This window comes from Delphinapterus leucas, chromosome 5 (genome assembly GCF_059928025.1).
Source record: "Delphinapterus leucas isolate spDelLeu-1000000601 "Yukka" chromosome 5, BTC_Dleu_Yukka2, whole genome shotgun sequence".
NCBI classification, from domain to species: domain Eukaryota; kingdom Metazoa; phylum Chordata; class Mammalia; order Artiodactyla; family Monodontidae; genus Delphinapterus; species Delphinapterus leucas.
The window spans coordinates 130213437-130232758 of NC_143133.1; the positions used below are offsets into that span (position 1 = coordinate 130213437).

The following is a 19322-nucleotide window of genomic DNA, read 5'->3' on the forward strand; positions in this document are numbered from 1 at the left end:
AAATTTATCAGTACTTAAGTTGTAGAGACCTGCTTGTAAATTATATTTGCATACTTCTCCTTCTGAAATGTTTCTTTTAAGTTCTCAATACCAGGATGAATTATCCTAATACTTTGGTTAGAGTTGTTGTTTGGAAGTAATGAAATTGGTGCTGGGAGTTTTCCGAAGTTCAACAAGAATGTAAAAGTGACAGATCTTCTAGTTCCAGCCCATTTTGTAAGGAAAAAACTGAGTCCAAGAGAACATGTGATTTGCACAAGGTTATACTGAGACAGGAAGGGGGCAGGGCAAAACCTTTAGAAGAATGACAAAACCATTGCAGACAGTACATAAACTGGTTAGAACCAACTAGGTCCAAGATGGTGGATGATTCCACTTCCACTAGATCTTGAGCCTCAGTATATGCTCACTGTAATACATCAGCAGGCTAAATGACACACCCACAGGTGCCATAACAGTTCCGAGGCCGACCATAAAAGGAAAAAAGTGGATGGTGACCCAATTCCTGGAAATCCCCACCCTTTCCCCAAAATAGCTGGAATAATCCCCCCACTCGTTAGCCTATGAAATTACCCAGACCATAAAAACTAAATGCCCCATATTTTGAGGCCTCTTGCCTTCTGAGATGGCCCACACTCTGTCTATGGAGTGTGTATCTCCCTGAATAAATCTGCTTTCACTAGTCTTGCTCTTGTATTCCTTCCCACATGAAGCCAAGGACCCTCACTTGGCAGCCCGTCCCAGGGACTCGCCTGAGACCTGGGATATGACCATCCACTCAGGCCCTATTTTTCCTGCAACAATACAACTTAGAAAGGAGCCATGAATGGAACATTTAGTTCTCTGACATGGTACCCTCATTTCATTATGCTACAGATGAAAACAAAATATTTAAAATGTCATCCAATTCAGCAATAAAATATGTTTCAAAAGAAGCCAGCCATTCAATGTATGTTAAAATCATAATTAATTTTTAAGATAGCAGATTCCCACCCACCCTCTAAAATTTTTAAATCCATTGACCAGAAAAAAACATTCATTTAAAATTTTTTCAGTACTTGGAATTTTTTTGGTATTGTTTTGTATTTTAATAATGCATGCTCTTATAAAATTATTTCAAACACTAAGACAGATATAAACCCCATTTACTTTACCACAGCCATACTTCCTACCCAAATCTCCAGTTGATTTTGTTTTTATTTTACACAAATGGAGTCATACAAACAACCTTACAACTTTAGGGCACATAATTTTAGTCTATAAATTTAACCTTAATTTTATATGCTACCAATGGATTAAAGGATATTAGTTACTGGTAACACTTTTAAAGCTTTCTTCTACATATTCTTTTAATATAAACAATCTGCTTTCATACAAATATTATCCTATAACCGGTAGTTGATTGACTTAAAATGCTAAAATAGTCCAGATTTAACTGTGCCCCAGTAGTCTGCTTCACTTAAATTGGATCCTCTAATTCAGTTAGCTTAATAAACATAAAAGTAAGATTACCTGTTTCATCATGGTAATTCACAGCTTCTGTCTCCATCCATGCGTTATCAGTGTTCCGAGGATCATCAACATAACCTTTATATATCTATTTTTAAAAGGAGACAGACCAAAAAAAAAGTGCAGGGTGAACAGGAATGGGTAGAGAAGAGCATGCTACCTTCATTAGAATCAGAAATATCCTGTTGCAAACAATGCACATTTAATTAACATTAGTGAACTGTACACTTAAAAATGGTTAAGATGGCAAATTATATGTTATGTGCTTTTTATCACAAAAAAAAAGAAATGTAAATATTACAGGACCTTTAATGTAGCATTCCATACGCTGGTTTTACATTTCCCAGGGAGGGAATTCCCTGATGGTCCAGTGGTTAGGACTCGGTGCTTTCACTGCCAGAGCTCCCTGGTCGGGGAACTAAGTTCCCACAAGCCGCACAGCTCAGCCAAAAAAAAGTCGATGTGAAAATGAAATTAAGAAAACAGGGACTTCCCTGGTGGTGCAGTGGTTAAGGCTCCACGCTTCCAATGCAGGGGGCCCGGATTCAATCCCTGGTCAGGGAACTAGATCCCACATGCATGCTGCAACTAAGAGTTCACATGCCACAACTAAGGAGCCCGTGAGCCGCAACTAAGACCCAGCGCAACCAAATAAATAAATTAAGTAAAAATTTTTTAAAAAAAGAAATTAAGAAAACAACTCCATTTACACTAGCATCAAAAGAATAAAATATTTTTTAAAATAAATAAATAAATTTCCCAGGGAACAATATTCTCAAGAACATTTTGAGGCAGCTTTAAAATTCATAAAACCCTCAACACCTCAGACTCTAATTTCAGAATTTAAGAATAGTCATATTTGGGCCATATGGTTTTTTTTAAGAGTCTATAAGTATTTTTCTGTTTTAATAACTTCTGTGATTATAGTTTTAGACATGCAAAGATAGATTCTCCTAGTTAGAAATCTATAAATAAGGTTAGTAAAGACTAATTTTAAGCTATTAATACGTGAAAAAATTTGGATCCAGCCATCTATGACAAATGTGACCTGAAACCCAGACAGCATATTGATAGATAAATAATTAAGAAATCCTAATTCTAGAAAGAAAACAAAGCAATTAAAAGAAAAGCCAATAAAAAAGAAAAGAAAATCTACCCTTTTCCTTATTATTAGTGCACATATACCTTATAAAGTGATTTTTTTTAATCACAAAGGGTATGTAGACAAAACAGCCATGAGACTTAAATGGTTATGAACAAGAAAAACTCTGAATAACATAATTTAAAATGTAAATGTCCTTTCAAAAAAGCTGAATTCATGCAAATTTTTTAAAAAAGAAAAGATTTTCCATTAGATGGGTGAACTCAGTGTCACATTAGCTCACACCTAAAGAAAAATTAAGAGGAAAAAATGTATTATAGTAAATGATGTAACTGGCCTAAAATTGGACTATAAAAATTTAAGTAGAAATCTATTTACAGTTAAGAGCTACAATTTAATTTGTTTTTATGAACATGTATTTCAAATATACAAGTATTTCACTTTATTCAGAAAATGATCTACCAGATTTCCAGGTGAACTTTAAGTAATTTTCATTAATCCCCAGGACTAAATCCTTCCTGGAAATCTTCATTTCTTACCACTAGATGTTCCTGGCTGAAGAGCTTGTGCAACTTTTCCTCTAATTCTCTCTTTTCAGCACCAGATTTCTGTAAGGAGTTGAGAGCTTCCTCACCAAATTCTCTTTTCAGTGTGGCACTAATCTTCTCTCCTGGATCCACCATCCCCTAAGAGTCACATTTTTGTTTAGAAAAAGTAATAAGCTTCAATTCAATCAATAGATATTTACTGAGTGATGCAGTGGACATATATTGCTCTATCTGCCCATAATCTTCTGTGATATGTGTTCTTCTCTAAATCATTTGTTTCTAGTAGAAGCAGCTTAGCAGCATATCCCATATACTCAACCATAGTAATTAGTCCAAAGTTAGTCTACGGTCAACTGAGCCAGTCAGACTCCTTTCCTGGTATCTTCCAAAGTCAAACTATGGAAGGAAGGGATGCAGGCAAGAAAGAATACAGCAAATTGATACTTTCCCCATTGGTCATTCCATTCCAGCCAAACTGACCTCCTCAATGTTCCTAGGATATGCCAGACATATCCCAACCTTAAGGCCTTTGTACCTGCTATGACTTCTGCCCAAGATGCTTTCCCCAGATATCCATCCACATGGTTCACTCGTTCACCTCCTTCGGAACTTTACTCAAATGTCACCTTCTCAGGAGACCTTCTCTAACCACCCTATTGAAAATTGCAAACTCTCAAACACTTCCTAATCCCCTGCCTTGCTTTAGTTTTTTTCTTAATATTGATATTTATCACCTTCTAACATTACAGTAACTTGTTTATGTTATATTATCGGTCTCCCTCAGTGGAGTGTGAGCTCCAGGAAGACAAGGATGTTTGTTTATGTTGCTCTGCTGTATCCTCAATGTCTAAAATATTAGCTGACAAAAGGCAGATGCTCAAAATATACCGAGTAGATCAACGACTCTCAAAATTATATTAACGACAACAGTTCCCTGACTGATCAGAATTTCAAATGACAATAAAAATATAAGATCCTGTGATGATATCATTGTATTTTGCATTCAGCACTGAGTGGAGTTTGACTATTTGGCTCTTATAATTAGCCTAAGCTTTTGTCACAGTCAGCTACAACCTTCATTTTCATTCCATTTTACCCTACAAAGAAAAAAAGCCATTCCTGCAGATAGGGGAATGTGTATATAAAGAGCCATCCTCTCATCAAACTATCTCCATTTCACAATATGGCATAAAATATAAAACCCACTACTGAACACATACACATTTTTAAAAGCCCCTTGAAATATACTACTGACATGAACCCAATAGAAGTATACTCTTCCTGATGATATTATGAAAACTCAAAAAACTACAAGGAACAGTAATAGTGTTATCTTTTTAAAAATACTAAAAATCTTACCTTGGGCTTGGAGTAGGTGTTGAGTTCTGAGATGAAACCCAATATTAGTGAGTATCTACTATACCAGGTGCTTTATATGCTATCTCTAATAATCCTGTGAAATATATATGATTATTTTTAAAACAAAGGTCTGAACTCCATATCACTAGCTCAAAGTGCAAAGGTCAAAACACAAGCCCGGGTCTAACTCCAAAGTCCATGTTCTTTCCCAAGAGTTTTAGAATTAGACTCAGATTCTAACAGCTTTGTTGTATTATCCTACATTTGTCATTGACAATGATACTTCATTGCAAAAGAATCACTGGGGAGGAATGGAGAATAAATGAAGTAGAAAAGATCCATACACAATAACCTTGTAGTAAATAAAGCAACTAAAAAGAACTTACAACACTGATTTGACTTGATTTTAATGCTTACCCCTGGGATGGCCCATTCTCCACAGTCTTTCCTTTTTATTGCAACAAACTGTAAGATGTTTTTCCCAGAAATGGGATGGGTAATTTTATTTCCACTTCTGTCCCTTTTCCACCTATAACAGTAACGTAAGGTCATAACTGATTTAGAACAAAGACCAAGGTTCTATTTCAAGCTTAAGACAAAGCTATAAAGATATATTTTTCTTTATAACAGAGTATATATAAATTTACCTCAAATCAGCTAGTTTTGTAAAGAAATATTGTTTTGTATTAAAAATATTCTTTATTTAGCACTGTTACAAACCAAGACAAATGTCTACTTTCCATAAAGGATATTATAGTCTCCATAATAAAAATTCAAGATATAAACAGTTTTTATTACTTAAAGTAAAATTTTCAAAAAAATTAAAAGCAGAACAGAATTTAAAAGAAGGGTCATAGGGTGGGATAAGGAGGGTGGGAGGGAGGGAGACGCAAGAGGGAAGAGATATGGGAACATATGTTTATGTATAACTGATTCACTTTGTTATAAAGCAGAAACTAACACACCATTGTAAAGCAATTATACTCCAATAAAGATGTAAAAAAAAAAAGAAGGGTCATAAAAGTTTGGGTTTTTTTTAATCCAAGGATCCTTTTTAAGAATTTTAAGTAGTGAAAAAGATCTGTAATATTTGCTTTTAACAGTTCGTCCTATGTTTTCAGAAAAGCAGATTATATGATACAGGTTCAGCTGGTCTCAAGAAAAGTGCTTCTCAATCTTTATCCCTGCTTTTGATAAAAGAAGTCTCACACTATCCTTTAATTTAATTTTATATTTCAAATTGAATTGCATTTTGTAAAGCATCGAGGCGGCGTTAATTTCAGAATGTGCTTTTTCTAACCATAGCCTCCTTCACAAAGATGTTGATAAATCTCCCCTTCTCCTTCCCTACACCCACCACATCTACTTCCTCCTGCCGAATTTTAAGAATAGTTTTAATAGTCCCTTAGACAAAGATAAAGATTTTGAACTTCCAGTACTAAACCAAAAAAGAAAGCCTATGATCTAATCATCACTCCGCATGAGACTCAATAAAATATACTAGTTTAGAAGACCTAAATAGACATTTCTCCAAATAAGATATACAGATTGCCAACAAACACATGAAAGGATGCTCAACATCACTAATCATTAGAGAAATGCAATTCAAAACTACAATGAGGTATTACCTCATACCCATACCAGTCAGAATGGCCATCATCAAAAAATCTACAAACAATAAATGCTGGAGAGGGTGTGGAGAAAAGGGAACCCTCTTGCACTGTTGGTGGGAATGTAAATTGATACAGCCGCTATGGAGAACAGTAAGGAGGTTCCTTAAAAAACTAAAAATAGAACTACCATATCACCCAGCAATCCCACTACTGGGCATATACCCTGAGAAACCATAATTCAAAAACAGTCATGTACCAAAATGTTCAATGCGGCTCTATTTACAATAGCCAGGACATGGAAGCAACATAAGTGTCCATCAACAGATGAATGGATAAAGAAGATGTGGCACATATATACAATGGAATATTACTCAGCCATAAAAAGAAACGAAATTGAGTTATTTGTAGTGAGGTAGATGGACCCAGAGTCTGTCATACAGAGTGAAGTAAGTCAGAAAGAGAAAAACAAATACCGTATGCTAACACATATATATGGAATGTAAAAAAAAAAAAAAAAAATGGTTCTGATGAACCTAGGGGCAGGACAGATATAAAGACGTAGACGTAGAGAATGGACTTGAGGACACGGGGAGGGGTAAGGGTAAGCTGGGACGAAGTGAGAGAGTGGCATTGACATATATACACTACCAAATGTAAAATAGATAGCTGGTGGGAAGCAGCTGCATAGCACAGGGAGATCAGCTCAGTGCTTTGTGACCGCCTAGAGGGGTGGGATAGGGAGGGTGGGAGGGAGACGCAAGAGGGAGGGGATATGGGGATATATATATATGTATAGCTGATTCACTTTGTTATACAGCAGAAACTAACACACCATTGTAAAGCAATTATACTCCAATAAAGATGTTAAAAAAATTTTTTTGAATATAGTAGCTTAGATATGAGTGCCCAAATTTCTTTATATTGTGGCTGAATACCATATCTAACCCATAATTTCCCCCCAAAAGAGTTCATAGTCTAGCAGTGGAGCTAGACATGTATGTGAATAAACTACAAGGGTGACAGCTTGATGAGCACAGTAAATAGAAATGAAAGAATAATTGGTATAAGAAGACAACATCTGATTTTAAGGATGCCAGAGAGAGGAAGCAAAGTTATAAAATAAAATAATGTATTCAAGAAACTGAAAGTATATGTGGCAACATGAGCATCAGTGAGGGAAAGATAGATGGTGAGGCTGGAGAAGTAGGCAAAGAATTCATCAAATTCATCTGCTTAGAGAGCCAGAGAATATTTTTTAAGCAGGGAAAAAGCCATTAGCAATTTGTATTTTAGAAAGCTCACTCACTTTGACAAAAGTTTGGAAGTTGGTTTGGAGGGAAGCAAGACTGGAGGCAAGAAAACCAGCCAGAAGACTGTTACCATGGTCCAGGTACAAGACGATGAGCACAGGACTGAAGGTAGAGACAGTGAACATGGAGAAAAGACAGATTTTACCTTTACTTTTTTCTTTTTTAGCCTTTACTTTTTAAAAGTCATTTATATAGCACTTATTATGGACCTGATACTGTTGTGCTTTAATGTATTTATCCACTTAAGCCTCAAAACCAGCCTATAAAGTAGCTGTATTATTGTTTTTATTTTACAGATGTGGAAAATGAGGCGCAGAGAAGTAGATAACTTTCCTGAGGTTGCAGAGGAAAAAAGTTGTGTAAACCAAGATTTGAACCCTGGCAATCTGGTTCCAGAATCTGCACTCTTAATCACTATACTGTTTTACTTAAATTAAACAAACAGAATTTACACTAATTAGGTAAGAGGAGGGATAAGGTGGCAAATGATGGCTCTGTCCACTCAGAAACGTTTACTAGCACCTACTACACCTCACGTGCAAGGAGCTGGGAAAACGAAGACTAACACAGAGCCTCTCCTGCTCAGCCAGCCAGCCAGCCGGCCAGTCATGGCTAGAGCCCTGGGAAGAGAAGCTGAGCACAGAGAGATGCTGCTGGGCAAAAAGGCAGGCCCATGCAGACGATGAGAAGCCTGCGTGTCACATTTACATTCTCAGATTTTATCCTCAGTGGACTCATTTAAGGATTTTAAACAGGGTAGTTTCTTGCTATGTTTCTGTTAGTACCAAATACATTGTCACTGAATTTAAAACAAAATTTCTTGATACAACAGAAATAATATATCATTTTAACTAGTGAACCTCATTAACATTTATTAAATGCTAATGATATTCCTATGTATGATTCATATTCCCTCCCTACTTCTGAGGTCCACACCTTCCTGTTTCTAACCAAACAGGAAAGAAAATCATACCGCCATTAACTTTTTTTTTTTTTTTTTTTTGCGGTACGCGGGCCTCTCACTGTTATGGCCTCTCCCGTTGCGGAGCACAGGCTCCGGACGCGCAGGCTCAGCGGCCATGGCTCACGGGCCCAGCCGCTCTGCGGCATGTGGGATCCTCCCGGACTGGGGCACGAACCCGCGTCCCCTGCATCGGCAGGAGGACTCAACCACTGCGCCACCAGGGAAGCCCCCGCCATTAACTTTTGACCCGAGTTTATTCACAATAATATTATTAACACTTCCCCTCTCATTTCGACTTTAAAAGATATACAGGAACTTCTGATAACTTCCCATTATATGTGGGAAGTCTCTAGAAGAGGTATCTGGGAATCTAAAAATTTAACACTTTCCCTGGGGATTCTGAACAAGAATGTGAAATTCTGCACGACTCAATGCTATTTTGCATCATGAAGTACTTGGAAGAAAAGGGGACAGAATCTTTGCTTTAAAAGTGCCTGTGTGGGGCTTCCCTGGTGGCGCAGTGGTTGAGAGTCCGCCTGCCGATGCAGGGGACACGGGTTCGTGCCCCGGTCCGGGAGGATCCCACATGCCGCGGAGCGGCTGGGCCCGTGAGCCATGGCCGCTGAGCCTGCGCGTCCGGAGCCTGTGCTCCGCAACGGGAGAGGCCACAACAGTGAGAGGCCCGCGTACCGCAAAAAAAATAAATAAATAAATAAAATAAAATAAAATAAAAGTGCCTGTGTGATTCTTATGATTACTCATTAGTGAAATACTGGTGTAAAAGAGAAAGCACAATATTTGGAGCCAAATACCCCTGTTTCAAATTTCAGACCTACATGATTTAGGCAAGTCACTTAACCTCAGTAAGTCTCCACTTTCAGAACCATAAAACAGATATGTCAATACCTACCTTGAGGAGTTCCTGTGAGAAACAAATGTAGAAACTAATAATAGCACCTAGCAGAGTGCCTGGAGTAAAGCAATATTTTTAACAGTTCATTTAATCCTGTTGATTCTTTCTTCAACATCCTTCATTCTTCTCTTCCCTCCATTTCTACTGCCACTCATCTATCTGGAGGGACTCATCAGTTAATAATATATGTATTACTGAGATAGCAAAGAAATCAACTTAAGATTACTGTTGAAAGCTAGTTTCTGCCACTTGTGCGCTCTTTTATAGCCTTGGACCATCTCTAAGCCTTCAGTTTTCTCATCTGTATAACAATAAAGTTCAAAAAGTCTACCATTTCAAAATGACACACAATCACCATGTTTACTCTCAGTTGCTATTTGGTTCACCACAGATAATGATAAGCTAATTAGAGACTAGCTTAACTTTCAAGACTCTGGCTTCCCTTTTCTGCTTCTTGTCCCTTTGCTAGCATTCCTGCTTCAAATATTTCACACCTTCCTGTCTTTAGACAGGCTCACCAAAATCAAAAGAAACTGATACTACCATTAATATTTACTTATATTATTTTAACTACATTCATTAATAAGAATATATTAACTCTTCTCATCTCACTTAAACCGTAAAGTTTCTGAAGGAATTCTAGATGGACAGAAGTAGGTCAGTACGTAGGTAGATAGGCAGGCAGGTAGGTGGGTAGATGGATGAATGAATAGATGGAAAATAAAACTGCGGCTGGGTGTGGGATAAAGATACCTTTTGTCAGAGGAAATTGGACGGGCAAGTACGAGAATAAGATGGGGAGAGAATTGGTACCTCCCCCAGAAACTTGAAAATAAGCTTTCTTAGAGTTAAACTATGAAATCATTATTATATCCCAGATCAGAGAGAACAAAGTCTCCTGTAAGAAAGGAAAGCCCTCAAAATATCAAAACTAAAAAAGCAAGAATATTGAGGGTATCTGCATTATTTAAAGAAGGAAAATGACAATCACATGTGAGAAGAGAGGTTGTCAGTGAAGAAATCCTAAAAATAAAAAATAAATAAAAGAATGACAGAGATGATGGAATATTCCACATGTGTTGGGAAGACGACTCCAGTGGAGATGGCTAAGTCCATCTAAATACTACATTCCCCTACCTCCTTTACTGTGATTCATGCTGACCGAGAAACCCTCTGACTATGATTTGGCTTACCAGATAGATCTGCCTCAGGAAGAGAATGCCTTCCCCCTGTCCTGGAACCTTCAATGGCTCCATTTCATACTCCTTAACTTTGGCATTTTATATTCTCCACAATAGAATGGCGTAACACTTAATTTTAAGTCTAATTTATCATCTACTATTCTCTTACAAGGATCTTCTGTTTCAACCAAACTGGTCTTTTTACTGTCTCTCAATACGCAAATAGATATTACTACAAGCCTTGTTCCTAGGCGTCCTCCCGTCCCCCTATCTAAGCTTCTAGTTCAGCTCCAGTCTACCTCTTCATAATACCTTTCTTGGGTGCTCTGGTTTACCATCAGTATGTCCCACACATCTGATTCTCTACTTTTCTGAAGTATCCTGTGTCATCCATATTACTTTCACATGTTTCCTTATTTAATATTTTCTATCTTGCAAATGAGAACATAGCTCCTCAATGACAGGAAACAGAAACTTAGGACTGTTACACTCTTTCATATGCACCAAAGCACTTACTCAATTCTGAGAATAGATGCTCAATAAATGTGTGGTGAACTAACTTTGTTTAAATGTTGCCTAACCTACTCACACAACATAAAACTACAACTTTACACTTAAATCACATCACTATAATTTTACATAAAGTCCCTTTAAAATATAGATTTCATGTGTGTGCATATGAATGTATATATATATATGTGTCTGTGTGCACACACACATATATATACACGTATATGCAGTCAGCTATCTGTATCCATAGATGTGGAACCCATGGATAAGAAGGGCCGAATGTACTACCCTATTTTAGGTAAGGGACTTAATTAAGCATCCACAGATTTTGGTATCTGCTTGAGGCACAGGGGGTGGTCCTGGAACCAATCCCCCAGGATGCCAAGGGATGACTCTATATAAAAACACATACATATACATACATACATCTGTGTGTGTGCATGTGCGTGTGTGTATAATGCATATGTAAAAACATGGTTACAGTCTGTATTTATCCAATTACTCAGCTCTTTGCTACTGAAATGTGTTTTTAGTTCTTACCTGGTTATGATGGGATCTGCAGCATGATTGGGGCCCCATCGCCCCAAAAGTCCCCGGCCAACCAGTCCTGTCCGTCCTGCAGGATTTCTGGAAAAAAAACCCATAAAATCAATTGAATGTGCTCATCTTTTTTAACACAACTTGATATGGCCCAAAACAAGGTAGTAAGAGCAATAAGAAGGAAATAATATCTCTACACAAATCCAGTAGCACTATTACATATTTGACACTCAAAGTACAGATTTCCTTATAGTGTTATTTAACTTTTCTTTCGTGCTTGTCTTAAGCTTTGGGCTTGATCCAGGAGGAGGATCTCATTTCCATAGTTGTTCTACAATATAAGAATTTGTTTCAGTTTTCACCTATACTTCAAAATTCAAACTAGAACCTTACTGGACTCAAATCCGGAAGAATGAAATGCTCTGAACCTAATCATCGTCTACCTCTGCGACAGCAATGCTTTATCACTGAGGACACCCACACTTCACTTTCTCAACATCCTCTTTTCCCATTCCACTCTCCTACAACCTGTCTCACTCAAATAGTTTTGGTTACATTTTAAAGTCCATTGTTTCACAGTGGGTTCTACTAGATTTTTATTATCAGTAATAGATATTTTGTAGCATATAATGAGATAGAAGTATTTAATATTTCAAGATTTCAAATATACCAAACTCAATTTTTATAACAATTTTATAAAAATGCCAACTACTATTTAACCTAATGCCACACCCAATGTTAAAAAGTCTGTCAGATAAACATAGCAACACTCACGCCTGAGTGATTTTCTTCCAGTTTCTTCCAATATTCCTTAAATGTTCAACTTTCATTATGTAAAATGAAATGCCCTAATCTGCAATCTTACCTATTTAATGTTATATCTTTGATCCTCCCAGTATGTGAAAGTAAATAAACAACCTGTCAAATTTTCTTTTTCAGCCATCTCTTTTTATTCTGGTCTTGCCTGTGACTTTTATTAAAGTTGAGTGAATCTTTATATTGTTTTATACTAGACTTAGAAATATTTCAGCAAGACTTGCAAATAAAAACAGAAAGACAAGACACCTGGCCAGGTGATGGTAATTCTACTTTTCAAATTCAGGAGGAGGGGCAGGGTGGTCAGCAGCTATGTTTTATTCCATGTAACCATACACCCCTGAATACAAAGGATCAAAGCCAATGTTAAGAGAGATAATGTTAGTTTTTATAGATGACCAAGCCTGTTACTTATAAACTAGAAGCTGTAGAAAAGACACATAGATTATGCTATAGCCTGAGCAGCAGAGAAACTTGTTTGCAGAAAAAGAAAACCAAAGGCAACATATAAAGAAAAGCAGACATAAAGCAGAGAGACAGTTCTAATGGATTTCCAACTCCACCCTTTCCTAAAGTTAGCTGCATTTCTGCTCTGGGCTTGAGATGATCCTATGGCCCTGTGGTAAACTTCACTTTTTCACTCAAGCAAGCTAGAGCTGGTTTCCATTAGTCAGAGAGTCTTGACTAAAACAACAGGCTATCTTGCCTTTGCTGACTATACTTTTATATATGTGCATGTCTTTTAATATATTTTACCCAGAAAAGAATCTGAGGAGTAAGTCAAATGCAAGGAGAGTTTGACTTGAAAAGGTTCAATAACATAGAAAGGCAAGTAAGTAATGAACAAAGAAAGAATTTAGCAAGAAAGACCAGGCTGGGGTGAGAGGAGCTCTACTATCTCCAAGTCTTAGAAGAACTAAAATTATTTTAGTTTTTGCAACAGTTTTACGAGGTAATAAGCATGATTACCAAATCTGTGATCCTTTTTTTGTTTTATTTGAGGCATGCTAATTTTTACATTTCTTCCTAACTTGTATAACGTCTTCTTAAGGAAAATGGAAAATACTGGAGTTGTGTAGAAAAATCATTTTTAGAAGTACAAAAAGAGGGACTTCCCTGGTGGTCCAGTGGTTAAGACTCTGTGCTTCCACTGCAGGGGGCACAGGTTAGGTCCCTGGTCGGGGAACTAACATCCCACATCCCACTCACATGCTGTGCAGCACTGCCAAAAAAAAATTAAAAATAAAAAAAGTACAAAAAGATACGTGATGTTAAATTGTTGGGTTATTTTTATTTTTACTCTTATATATTTGGACAAATTCTTACTTTAAGGTATTATCTCATTTTATAAATAACTACTGAAATACAGTTTTTAATCCTTTCCTTCTCTGTTAATTTATTCAATTACAGTTGACCCTTGATCAATGCTCCCGTATAAACTTATAGTCGGCCCTCTGTATACACGGTCCCCCTGTATCCGTGGTTCCACATCCAGGGATTCAACCACTCTCAGACGGTGTAATTCTGTAATATTTACTATTGAAAAAAAATCCATGTATAAGTGGGTTTGTGTAGTTCAACCCCTGTTTTGTTCAAGAGTCAACTGTAATTATTTCTACTTCAAGGTAAGGTTACAAGAAGATGCATTCAAACCCTGTCTCTACCACTTACTCACTGTGTGCAAACAACTTACATTCTCTCTCCTTACCTGTAAATGGAACTAAAAATATCCACCCACAGGGTTATTGTGGTGATTTAATTAGATCACATACATAAATTCTTTCATACAATGTCTGGTATATACAAGCACTCAATAAACATTAATTATATTGATAAAATAAAATGTATATTTTAAGGCAGGACAAGAAAATTTAAACATAAAATTTTCTGTGTCCGTCTGGGCCTCCACCCTCCTTCCTTAATGTGCAGTATGCATCTGCACTGCACATTAACCAGACCTCCTCAAAGATGGGAGTGCCTGCTTGACCATAAAAATCCACTTTTTTCCCCTTTATTCTGACACTAACAATGTAGCTTCTTAAAAGAACGGCATTCTCTCCCAACTCTGAAAGATGGCATGGTGACTTGCTGCTTGCTTTGCATGTGCTCACCTGGGCTATGTATCTTCGGTGAACTTTATGTGAAATATCGGTGTGTCATTTTAATGTACAATCCTTCATCTCGAAAATGTATATGACTGTACCTTCGAACAGGTGGAACAGTTCTCAGAGCTTTCTGAGAGTCTGTCTTCCGGGTTATAATCCTCAGTTCGTTTGAATAAAATTCCCTTCATTCTTCTTACCTTGATTGTTAATTGAATTTTCGTTGACAGTATTTTCTACCTTTTAAAGACCATTATTGTAAGATGTCCCATCCCCAGTACCTACCTAGGTCTTCCATTTTCTATCTCATACAGGCCATTCTGGCTCTTTCTCTCAACATGCCCATCCTTTTCATTAAACTTCGGCGAAAAGCTGCTTTCACTGTAATGAGAATACCAATGCAAAATAAGAAATAATGACCCAATACTACCAACAGCTTAATAATGCCAGTCAGTTATTTATAAAAGCAGTATCCTTGAAACTAAATTTTTAGTTACAACTTTAGTTAGTTTTCATTTACATATTCATCAACTCCTTCAAAACAGTTTCTGGAAAAAGAAAATTTGTTTAACCAAAACACCTTGTAAGACAAGGATATGTGTTGTAACCCCTCTGGGAAGGACTAATGGCAGACACACTGGAGCTCCTCCCACATACTACAAGGAAGTCTATGTTACTATTAGCAAAGTGGAATTGTCCGTGGGCACAATATGGCAATTAATGGTTCCTATAGTTCTAAAAATAAGATTCATTCTGATATTTTGTTGTTTCTACTGTTTCAAAGTAATTTTAATTTCTTCAAATGTACACTGATTAATACTTTGATCAAAGTAAACCCACAAAACATGAATTCACCCACAAACTTCATAATAACCATGATGTAGATTAAAATAGATACAATATGCTGGAAATGTTCCAGATTTGATCTGGATATAGCTCTGGATTACAGAGTTATATAAATATAAAATCTTACTGAGCTACACCTGCATACTTAAGAAATGTATACTTTACTGCATGTATGTCATACTCAAAAAAAAATTTTTTTAAGCTGTAAATAAACTACTTTCCTCCCCATTATGAAATCGCTGATATAATTGCACTGACAGTGAATATTTATATAGCACTGAACAGTTCACGGGCAGTTCTGACATAAGTTTCACTTTTTTTCTTGCTTTAATTCCAATAAGCAAGAGAATAGATATATTTGTGCTCTGTTTTGGAAATAATTTCCAACTTGAATGATCCAGACATTTTCTCAAGACTTCTAACCATTCTTCCATTGAACACACATGTAAAAATAATTAAATGGTAAAAATCATGAAATTATAAAACCAGACTTATAATGCTCTTGGGACTCTAGAAATGCACCATTATATGTGGAATCTAAAAAAATGGTACAAATGAACTTATTTACAAAACAGAAATAAAGTCGCAGATGTAGAAAACAAACTTACGGTTACCAGGGGGGAAAGGAGGGAGGGGGATAAATTGGGAGATTGGGATTGACATATACATACCACTATATATAAAATAGGTAACTAATAAGGACCTACTGTATAACACAGGGAACTCTACTCAATACTCTGTAATGACCTATATGGGAAAAGAATCTAAAAAAGAGTGGATACATGTACATGTATAACTGATTCACTTTCCTGTACACCTGAAATTAACACGACATTGTAAATAAATATACTTCAATAAAAATTTTAAAAAGAAAAGAAACTAAATAAATATTGAATACTAGTTAATGAAATACTTGTTGAAGTATATAGGGGGAGATGTACTGATACATCAAAAAAACAAGATGGGGTCTTCCCTGGTGGCGCAGTGGTTGAGAGTCCGCCTGCCGATGCAGGGGACACGGGTTCGTGCCCCAGTCCGGGAAGATCCCGCATGCCGCGGAGCAGCTGGGCCCGTGAGCCATGGCCGCTGAACCTGCGCGTCCGGAGCCTGTGCTCCGCAACAGGAGAGGCCACAGCGGTGAGAGGCCCGCGTACCACAAAAAAAAAAAAAAAAAAAAAAAAAAATGAAAGGAGGAGGGATAGATGGATATATATGTGATAAAATAAGTATAATAAAATGTTGATAAAAGAATCAAAGTGGTGGATTTATGAGTGTTCCCCATAAAGTTCTTTCAAATTTTCTGTATGGTAGAAATGTTTCATAATAAAATTTTAGATAAATAAAGGGAGCCATCTTCTGGGGGAAAAAAAAAAGCATGACTCTAGTTATAATTGAAGCATTAACGTTAGTAATAAAGCTTGATTTAGATAGTGATACAAATTTAACTTTTAAAACACAAATTGAATGAAAAATAAGAAGATGTATTGTCTTCCTCTGTTTACACTGTATAGCACCCCTGCCAACATCATTAATTTTAATTGTACATAATGTGTATGTATAATATATGTGTAAACATGTATATCCTCTAAAATGAGGGAAATGGAACTCATTTACAGCTAATAATTTCTCCACAAGTTAGCTTCATGATTAATTAATAATCCAGGTACTATCACAAACACACCTTTGGATTAAATAAGGAAACTGTGGGTAGAAATCAAGTCACAGCAATAAGTGACCTGGTAAAGTTTAACAACCTAATGAACTAATACTGATCAATCCAACTAGCAAAAGTTCTTATTTAACTGACTAAATAAGGCCTTGAGAGGATGATCATTTATAATAAATTTACCCATTAAATCAAACTTATAAAATGTTCCAAACCTAGGGCAGCAGTTTAGCAGAGTAGTTAAGGGCATTAAATCTGAAGTCAGACTGAGCTCAAGTCCAAGCTATACCATCTACTAGCTACATGACCGACCAGATGCAAAGGACAAACTTTCTGTGCTTCCATTTTTTGTGTGTGTTTATTTCTCTATAAAGTAGAAATAACAACCCTGTCTGCCTTCCAGAATAGTTATAAGAATAAAATAAAACAATGGTTATAAAACATTTAGTACAGTGCCTAGCTCACAGTTAGCACATTTTACAACTCTATCATTATATTTATCAAAAGAAACATAAATATAAAACATGAATCAACACAGCACTTCTCTGAATTTAGTCAAAACATTTTTGCTTGACTTTTTTTTTTCCTCTTTCTCTCTCCTTTTTCTATCCCTTTTCTATCTTTTCACACTGGTCTAATTTTATCACCATCCTGTTCTTAGTAATCTGGAAAAAGTTTCTGAAAAATATTCACTATTCAAATACAAGTCTAGCTATGTTGGAAAATAACCACAAAAGGTGTTATTGATAACCCAAACAAAAGAAATAAAAACAGAGACCACCACTTGTCATTTCATAAAGTAAAAAACTCCACAACAAAATAGATTTACCTATTTGGAAAGATCACCATAAAACCCCCAAAAGAATAAACAAAAATGAACTGAATAGCTCTGGCAAGAATTCAAGCAAATGTGAGGGACTTCCCTGGTGGTCCAGTGAGTAAGACTCCGTGCTCCCAATGCAGGGGGTCTGGGTTCAATCCCTGGTCGGGGAACTAGATCCCACATGCATGCCGCAACTAAGAAGCCCGCCTGCCACAACTAAGAGCCCGTATGCTGCAACTAAGAGCCCATGTGCCACAACTAAGACCTGGCAGAGCCTAAATAAATATTTTTAAAAAAGAATTCAAGCAAATGTGGAAACTGAGTTATAATAAAGTCAAGCACTGGATAAAAACTATTTTTCAACTATAAAATGATAATTTACAAATACAACCATTACCTTCTCCAAAAGTCTTACACCCGGCTAACACCAACTAATTTACTCACCTGATCTGAGGATCTGCCCACCGAGGTCCAGCCAAGACAGAGACTGCAGTGTATTCCACAGGATTATAGTCTTGCCACTCAACAAGCCAGCCTACCTTTTCATTAGGAACCTGGCTGCGTTGAACTTTTGAACCTGGGTAAGGAGATGTCCGAGCCTTGTTGTGGGAATTCTCTTTGGTACCATCAGAACCAGACATCATGTTGGAGTTAAGATGAAATCCACAGGATGAAAATGAGTTACTGGGAGGAAAAAGAAAAATGTTTTATATAAGTACAAAATTAATTAATTAAAGAACCTAATTCACAGACCACAAAATAGAACTTTTCAAAGACTTAAAAATCAGAAAATTCTAATTTGATGCATATTAGTGTAAAGATCCAAAATCTGTGAGAGATTATTTTCAAATACAAAAATATTGCTAGGGGGCTTCCCTGGTGGCACAGTGGTTGAGAATCTGCCTGCCAATGCAGGGGACACGGGTTCGAGCCCTGGTCTGGGAAAATCCCACATGCTGCGGAGCAACTAAGCCCGTGCACCACAGCTACTGAGCCTGCGCATCTGGAGCCTGTGCTGTGCAACAAGAGAGGTCGCCATAGTGAGAGGCCCGCGCACTGCGATGAAGAGTGGCCCCCGCTCAACGCAACTAGAGAAAGCCCTCGCACAGAAACTAAGAACCAACACAGCCAAAAATAAATAAATTTATTTTAAAATATATATATATATTGTTAGGGACTTCCCTGGTGGTCCAGTGGCCAAGACACTGTACTATCAATGCACTGGGCGCGGGTTCAATCCCTGGTTGGGGAAATAGATCCCACATGCATGCTGCAGCTAAGAAGCCTGCATGCCGCAACTAAGAAGCCTGCATGCCTCAACTAAAGATCCTGCATGCCACAACTAAGATCCCACACACAGCAACGAAGATCCTGAGTGCCACAACTAAGTCCCAGTGCAGCCAAAATAAATAAATAAATATTTTTTAAAAATATTGCTAAATCTTATTAATTGAAACCTATTCACTGAATTTATTTTCATTGAGAAAAAGGGACAGAAGTTTACTTTTGTTAGCACAAAT

General features: G+C 36.9%; 1 protein-coding gene across 8 annotated transcripts in view; it reads right to left on the minus strand.

Annotated features, from left to right (window-relative positions):
• The window catches only part of NUDT9 (nudix hydrolase 9), a 33774-nt gene that overhangs the window by 9445 nt on the left and 5007 nt on the right, over positions 1-19322 (minus strand). For 6 of the 8 annotated variants that reach the window (XR_002645811.3, XM_022582274.2, XM_022582273.2 and 3 more), the window contains 6 exons: positions 18247-18486; positions 14753-14848; positions 11550-11636; positions 4936-5047; positions 3151-3297; positions 1513-1597 (listed from right to left, as the gene is read on the minus strand). Coding sequence is in view for 7 of the 8 variants with exons in the window: in XM_022582274.2 (XP_022437982.1) it covers positions 1513-1597; positions 3151-3297; positions 4936-5047; positions 11550-11636; positions 14753-14848; positions 18247-18486 (767 nt within the window). In the remaining variant the exon portion in view is untranslated. The remainder of the gene's footprint in view (positions 1-1512; positions 1598-3150; positions 3298-4935; positions 5048-11549; positions 11637-14752; positions 14849-18246; positions 18487-19322) is intronic. The other 2 variants (XM_022582278.2, XM_022582277.2) reach the window with 1 other exon arrangement.